Source organism: Orcinus orca, chromosome 7 (genome assembly GCF_937001465.1).
Source record: "Orcinus orca chromosome 7, mOrcOrc1.1, whole genome shotgun sequence".
Classification (NCBI taxonomy): domain Eukaryota; kingdom Metazoa; phylum Chordata; class Mammalia; order Artiodactyla; family Delphinidae; genus Orcinus; species Orcinus orca.
The window spans coordinates 117,494,383-117,501,855 of NC_064565.1; the positions used below are offsets into that span (position 1 = coordinate 117,494,383).

Below are 7,473 nucleotides of genomic sequence, written 5' to 3' on the forward strand. Positions count from 1 at the left end.
CTTTTATAATAAAAATAAACTTGTTTATTATTTATTTTACAATGGAAATACATGTATTTGTTTTATCATAATAATAAACTTGTTTATTTTAAACAGTAATTATGACAATTCTGGAAAATCCTAGAAAAAATAATTTTTCAGTGATCGGAACAGGACGAAAGTGGCTTGCATGTAATGAATGCAGCTATGAAAAGGTGCCTGGGAAGGATTACAAGGATATCATTCAGTGGTGATGGCCTCGGGTGGCTTGTCCCTTCACCTTTGCATTGGAAACTGGGACTTAAAGGAGGAGGGAGACAGCCGCAGGGTCCCCTCTGTGTCAGCCGTCACGCAGCTGCAAGCACCCAGGCTGGTGGCACCTGACTGCAATTGCCCAAAGCATGAAGGAGGAAGGCTAATGTGTTTTAAAACCACTCAGCCCAAATGAAATTATATAACCCAGGAAGGGACACATCACATCGCTGATGAGAGTTAAAAAAAAAAAAATAGAAGAAAGAAAAGAAAAAAAACCAACTCTCTCCTGATGCCGCCCAGTGAGGGAGGCGGGCGGGGAGGGACGGGTGGGTGTCGGGTCGACTGCTTCCTCCTGGAACTATAAAAGCGGGGAGCTGTCTGCTACCTGGGTCACTGTTCCTGGTCACAGCACTTGCCAGCCTCGTGCGAGCCTCGGTGAGTAGCTCCCAGGGTGCTGGAGAGGGTGGGGGTCCCTGACACTCCACCCTCCTCTGTCAACCTTCCCTCCGCATCCGGGCAGGGGTCAGTCCTGGCAGCCAGGACCAGCGCTGGCGGGGACGGAAGGGGCAGCCACCACGTTGCTTGTGCATCTGAGGGCCATACCGGCCTGCCGGGGCCCCGGTGCACAAGGCTGTCCGTGGTGGAGACAAAAGGTGAAGCCGTCCAGGCAGCTCTGCTGGGAATGCAGACCAGGAATCCTGCCGGCCAGGCGACAGGCAACCTCCAGCTCTCAGGAGGCAGGTCCTTCCTCTGGTATCAGGTGCTGTCAGGGTTCTCCTAAGACGCCCTCCACCCAGCGAGGGTCCCAGCCCAGGGGGAGGAGCAAACACCCCAGTGTCTCTGGGTGCATCTCTTTATTACTCTGCTTTTGTTTTTTTTGTTTTTTTTGGCTGCGGGGATCTTAGTTCCCCGATCAGGGATTGAACCTGGGCCCCAGCAGTGAAAGTGCCGAGTCCAACCACTGGACCGCCAGGGGGCGCCCTTTATTACTCTGCTTTGATGATGGTACCTCCATTTCCTCTAAGTCGGAGTCCCCCTGCCACTGAGTGTGAGACACCCCAACACGTCTCTGGAAAGGAAAGGGGTGGGCATCTTAAATCTCCTGGATGGAGAGCACCTTCCGGGGGCTGGAAAGCCAAGGTCGGCAGAGGGGTCCTCCCTGAAACAGGAAAGCCAAGGTCGGCAGAGGGGTCCTCCCTGAAACAGGCAGCCTCTCTGGCATCTTCTGCAGGTTCCTGAAGTACCAAGGGCGGGTGGGGTGGGAGGAGCCAGCCCCATGAGCTGGGGGCACCTGCGGAAGGAGCTGCCAGGTCTGCGGGATGGACGCTGTTCAGGGCCTCGGCCCCGGCAGGGTGAGAAGTGAGTTTTCTCTGTTGCCCTCAGCATCCTCTCCCCCAGCACCGGTACTGGGGGTGTCCTGCTGCACGAGGACAGGTCCCACCTGCTGCATGTCGATCTTGGAGACTCAGCAGCTGGGATCTGGGGTCGTGGGGAGGGTAAGTGCTCTTGGGAAGGATGGAAGATGATGACACTTCTGCAGTGCCCGGCGGGCGGCACAGGGCAGGATGGAAGCGGGCCGAGGGAGGGAAAGAACCCTGCACCAGGGTCCCGGCCCCTGAGCGTGGTCCAGGCTCAGCAGCCCCCCAGCTCCCCTCCCTGGGCAGGTCTGAGGTTGGGCCGCACCCCGTCCACCTCTGCAGCAACCCTGGCTCCTCCGGGCAGCTCCCCCACAATGCGCTCACCTCTGCCCTCCCTGCCGAGGCCAGGTGTGCACACCCACAGTGGTGCGGAGCCCTCCCGCACTCCTGGCTCCCTGACACAGACAGGCAGACAGAGGGGGGCCGTTCCAAGAGAGCCCCGCTCTCTACATCCACAGCTCACATTCCTCCCGGCTTCCTTCTGAGGACACAGGGTCCTTGCAAACATGGCTGAGCACGGCAGAGGCCACCACACACGTGGTCACCTCATTCAGTGCTCACTGTACGGAGGAGAGGCTGGGGTCCCCAGGGGAGCAAGGGACTGTGCAGAGAGCCAGGTCGCCTGCTGCCTCTGTGCTCACTGCCATCCCAGCAGAGCAGAGAAACGCGCAGCAGAGCACAGCTGCCTGCACACGCGTGTAACCCCAGGCACACCCCCTCACGTACACAGGGGCGTGAAAACACACGCACACCCTGTCGTACACAGGTGCACACCCATGCACGCGTGCATTCACACATACACATGCTCACGTACATGGGCACGTCCACTCTGACATGCACAGCACTCACGTTATCTGAAGGTCCCAGCTCTGTGCGCACGCGCCCTCATGCGCTCTCACCTTTACCCCTGCCCCAGGCTGCGCCCTCCCGTGTGGGACCCCAGCTCGAGCGCGCCTCTCAAGGAGCCAGAGGGATGAACGCACCGGGGGCCTGGCTCCTGTGCCTGCTGCTGCTGGGCCTGGCCCACCAGCACTCCACGGAGCTCCGCAGTGAGTGCCCGGACCCCTGGCCTGCCCTCCCACCCCTCCGCCCCGGGGTCACGGTGGGGGCCCGGCCGCCTCCTGAGCTGGGGCACCATCCTCGCTAAGTGCCCCAGGGCTGGGGGCTCGGCCTCCTGCCCACCAGACCTCTCCCCACAGCGTCCCTGACACCTGCTCCCAAGGGCCCTGCCCGACGTTCGGGGGATGGCTTCACTCCTCACTACCAGGGCAGCCTGGGGCTGAGGCCACTTTGCCCATGAGAACGGGCTTGTGGGGACAGGAAGGGAAGGGGGACTTCGTCCTGGTGTGAGCTTGAATTCCCATTTCCCGAAGCCACCGCACCCCCCAGAAACGGCCTGGCCAGGCCCTCTGGGCACCCCTCCTGCACGGGCAGGTCCCAGCATGGCCTGGCGACTGGGCAGCAGTGAGCTGCGTGCACTGGGCCCTGCCACCGCGGTTGCACACACCGGGGCACGTGCATTCACACACTGTTCTCTCTCTTTCCAGCCCCTGACATCAATCCTGCCTGGTACACGGGCCGTGGAATCCGGCCTGTGGGCCGCTTTGGCCGGAGGAGAGCAGCCCTGGGGGATGGACCAAAGCCTGGCCTCCAGCGCCCGCCGGCCTGCTTCCCCCTGGCAGGAGGCGCTGAGCCCTCCCAGGGGGGCTGACAGCTCAGCTCCTCCAGGAATAGCCCCAGGGGCCTGTCTCCAGACCCCCGCCCCATCCTCCACAGGCTACGTCCCCTTCAGTCCCAATAAAAGCAGCTGGCCTTGTTTGCAAGTGTCTGTGTGGGGACAAAGTGGGAGGTGCTTTCCCTCGTGGGACGTTAGCCTAGAGGACCCTTAGAGCCCAGAGGCTCTAGGACTTGTCCAAGGGCGCCCAGCATGGAGTAGGGAGGCTGGGATGTCCTTGGTCGCTGCAGCTCCTACCACCCTCCCCCAGCCGCCCTGAATGGCTGCTCAGGCTGTGCACTGCACGAGGCCACCACGCAGGAGGCCCCAGTGGAGGGCAGCCCCGCCCGCCGGCCTGCCCTGCCCTCTCTCTGCCCCAGGTCTTCTCACCTCCCTGTTGGTACTCGGGGGAGAAAAAGAAGCACGGGTGGCTTGTTTCCAGTACTCTTAGGTTCACATATTTCAACCCCAGCTTGCATCCCTTTCAAATCGCACGGGGACGTCCCTGTGTCCTGTCTCAAAGGGAACTCGCTTTGGCATCGGGGAACACACAGCCGCTAACTTCTCGGAGCCCCGGTTCCCACGCCTGAACCTGGGGCTAATGACCACCCCCCTCACTCCTGAGCTCAGGTTGGTGCAGCCAGCAAGTGTGGATGCGCTTTGAGCGTGAACCCCCTTCTCCAAGGCGCACCCCCTAGTCCAGCACTGGGGTGGGGGGCAGGGCAGGTTTAACCAGTTGCTTCTGAGCCCAGAGCTCAGGGCCCGTCAGGCCTCTGCCCACAGGGTCCCAGGAGCCTGCCCGGACCACGGGACTCCTTCTGTCCATCCACACTCAGGAGGGCTCAGGATGCAGAGCAAGCCCGCAGGACCCCAGACACCAGCCATCCCTGCTCCAAATCAAGGAAGGCGGGTCACACTCCCTGGCCAGCTGGAGGAGGCTGAGCTGGCCCAGACCACCCAAATGGAGCTGCACCAGGGCTGCCCCCCTTCCCAGCCACTGGGAGGCCAGAGGGAGGCCAGAGGCCAGTCCCCTCCCAGGGGAGAGCTACCGCAGCGTCGGCACCTCCCCAGGGTGGATGCGCACGGGGGAACAGGAGAGCGGCCGGGTCTGCTTCCGGGGCAGGCAGGTGCTGGGCCAGGGCAGGCAGCGTGGAGAGCCCAGGAAAGCAGTTTGGCGGTTCTTCAAAAGTTAAACCTGGAGTTAGCACACGGCCCCTCCCACTCGTGGGTACACACCCCAGAGAGCTGAGAACCGGTGTTCAAATAAATACTTGTACAGGAATGTTCACAGCAGCACAGTTCACAACAGCCAAAAAGGTAGAAACAACGCAATACCCATCGACAGACGAATGGATAACAGAACGCGGTCCATCCACACAACGGATTATTATTCGACCATGAGAAGGAAGGAGTCCTTTCAAATGCTACCACATGGATGAACCTTGAAAGCATGACGCATAGGGAAAGAAGCCAGACACAAAAGGTCCCACAGTGGATGGAAAGGTGCAGAAGAGGAAAATCCACAGAGACAGAGTAGCTCGGTGGTTGCCAGGGGCTGGGGTCTGCGCCATGGCTACAGGCTTTCCTTGTGGGGATGGAAGTGTCTGGGAACTGGCCCGAGGTGGTGAGTGTGCTAAACGCCACTCAATCGTACACTTTAAACAAAAGAGTTCACAGCCCCACAGGACGCAGACATGGCAACATCAGTGTGATGAAGGGCTCCGGATTCCAGCCACCCAGCGTATGATACCCTGTCAGGGCAGCCCCAGGAAACAAATACATCTTCTGAGCCCAGAGGAGTAGAGAGATGGAAGATGTTATGTTTTCTACAAATTCTTATTATGAAAGTTTGCAAACTTACAAGAAATCACAAAAATGTTATGACATCTAATACCTTGCATTAAATTCTGCAATTATCACTGTATTTACTTTCTCTCCCTGCCACCTCCCCTCCTCTCTCTCTACCGCTTGGAAGTAAGCTGTAGACATCCTATTTCCCCTAGAAATCTCAGCATCTTTCTCCTCAAACTAAGGACAATCTCCTACATAACCACAAAATTATCACCATGCCTAAAACATTTTGTAATAATTCCCTAATGTCATCCAGTTTTTAGTCCATACACAAAAATCCCCAAATAGGGCAACAAAATCTTACTTGTCTTTTCTTTTTTTTTTTTTTTTTGGAAGCCAGGCTCCAATCTAATTTCAAGGTCACCCTCAGTTATTTCTCATCACTCCTGGATCATCTCATTTTGTCACGACATTGACTTTCACAAAGGCCCGGATGTGTTATCTTGTAGAACGGATCCACACGTGTGACCTGTCAACTGCTCCCCCAAGTGCTGTCACCCTGTTCTCCTGTCCCCCCCCCCCCACTGTATTTCCTGTAATCTGAGCAGTGGGTCTAGGGGCAGAACTGGACTCGGTTACCACTGAGGGCATGAATGCTCTGTGTCTGTCCTACAGCATCATACCTGATGGTGGGCTCTGGGCCCCGCTCTGACCGGTGCCAAGTCTGGCCCTTTACGGAGAGGATCTCTCAACTGTAAAAATCTCTCAGGTTCCCCGTCTGCTCACTATGCGATCCACAGAGGTCCTGGGGACCCACGGCACTAGGCTGTTTCCCAAAGGGCTCACAGCCAGTGATGTAAACCTTATGGAATACCTTCGCTGGGATCAACTGTTACATCATGGGTTGTACAATGGTGATTCTCTAATTCCTTCCACGTGTATGAGCGGGATTCTTCTAAAGGAGATATTTCTCCTTTTTTCTCCTTTCCTCCCTTTTTTTTTTCTTTTTTGTTCAGCAACTTACAAATCATTCTTGATGCTCAAATTGTCCTAAGTTTGGCCAGTGAGACCTTCAAAAAGGGAATACATTTTAAAAGAAAAAGACTGGGGCTTCCCTGGTGGCACAGTGGTTAAGAATCCACCTGCTGATGCAGGGGACACGGGTTCGAGCCCTGATCCAGGAAGATCCCACATGCCGCGGAGCAACTAAGCCCGTGCGACCCAACTACTGAGCCCGCGTGCCGCAACTACTGAAGCCCACACGCCCAGAACCTGTGCTCCGCAACGAGAAGCCACCGTAATAAGCCCGCGCACCACAACAAAGAGTAGCCCCCGCTCGCCACAACTAGAGAAAGCCCGCGCGCAGCAACGAAGACCCAACGCAGACAAAAATAATTAATTTTTTAAAGACGGTACCAACGGGGCTTCCCCGGTGGCGCAGTGGTTGAGAGTCCGCCTGCCGATGCAGGGGACGCGGGTTCGTGCCCCGGTCCGGGAAGATCCCACATGCCATGGAGCGGCTGGGCCCGTGAGCCATGGCCGCTGAGCCTGCGCGTCCGGAGCCTGTGCTCCGCAACGGGAGAGGCCACAACAGTGAGAGGCCCGTGTACCGCAAAAAAAAAAAAAAAGGTACCAAAAAAAAAGAAAAAGAATGGATTCCTGAGTCAGCCCTCTGGGCACTGGGGGCTCTTCCAGGGAAGTTGAAGGAGGCGTTAGAAGCCGAGGGGGATGGAAAGGGTCACGGCTACAGGCAGGACAGCAGGGCTGCGCCCACACGCCGCTTCTCGTCCTCTCTGTGCTTCCTGCCTCCATCACGAGCACGCACGCGCACACACAGCCCGGCTCATGAGAAGGGCTGGGGCGGCTTCCCCGGATGCGGGCAGGACGGCGAGCTCACCCACCAGCCTCCCCTGAGCACCTGCAACCCCGCGGGCTCATCGCCTCCCAGGCTCTACGCCCACGCCCCCTACCACCACCTCACGGTCCAGGACGGGCTGAGATCAGGTGGGAGAAGCATTGACGCAGAGAGAGGCTTCCATAAACGCCTGCGGTGGCTGGGGTGGAGGCTGTTTGTAGAAGAACATGCCTTTTCTTTACATCACTGGGAATATCGGCTCCTGTCCTCTCTTGGACACATATTTGTTGAGTGCCTGGCATGTACCAGACATCGTACCAGGCACCGGCAGCCCCACGAGAGGAAGGACAGACAGAACCCCTGCCCTCATGGCAGAGCTCCCCCTTATCTGAATATTAGGTCACCAGGAGGGCTCAAAACTCCCAGGGCTCAAGCCGCACTGCAGACGGATTTAACCAGAG

General features: G+C 57.8%; 1 protein-coding gene across 2 annotated transcripts; it reads left to right on the top strand.

Moving 5' to 3' along the window:
* The first annotated feature begins 567 nt into the window (after nucleotides 1–567).
* On the top strand, nucleotides 568–3,470 carry PRLH (prolactin releasing hormone). 2 transcript variants are annotated; one of them, XM_004286817.4, is made up of 3 exons: nucleotides 568–669; nucleotides 2,569–2,701; nucleotides 3,200–3,470. In XM_004286817.4, exons 2-3 carry the CDS (start codon nucleotides 2,626–2,628, stop codon nucleotides 3,361–3,363), a joined length of 240 nt encoding a protein of 79 aa, XP_004286865.2. In that variant the 5' UTR covers nucleotides 568–669; nucleotides 2,569–2,625; the 3' UTR covers nucleotides 3,364–3,470. The 2 variants fall into 2 exon arrangements, with proteins under 2 accessions (XP_004286865.2, XP_033278897.1); XM_033423006.2 differs by lacking the exon at nucleotides 568–669 and adding an exon at nucleotides 1,539–1,730.
* Nucleotides 3,471–7,473: the final 4,003 nt, after the last annotated feature.

What these genes read in the sequence shown, in the direction of transcription:
- PRLH (XM_033423006.2), top strand. Translation starts at nt 1,554, where the DNA reads ATGGACGCTGTTCAGGGCCTCGGCCCCGGCAGGGTGAGAAGTGAGTTT. An exon ending in GATCTGGGGTCGTGGGGAGG is followed by an intron (nt 1,731 to 2,568) that starts GTAAGTGCTCTT and finishes CCCCTGCCCCAG; the next exon opens with GCTGCGCCCTCCCGTGTGGG. An exon ending in GCACTCCACGGAGCTCCGCA is followed by an intron (nt 2,702 to 3,199) that starts GTGAGTGCCCGG and finishes CTCTCTTTCCAG; the next exon opens with CCCCTGACATCAATCCTGCC.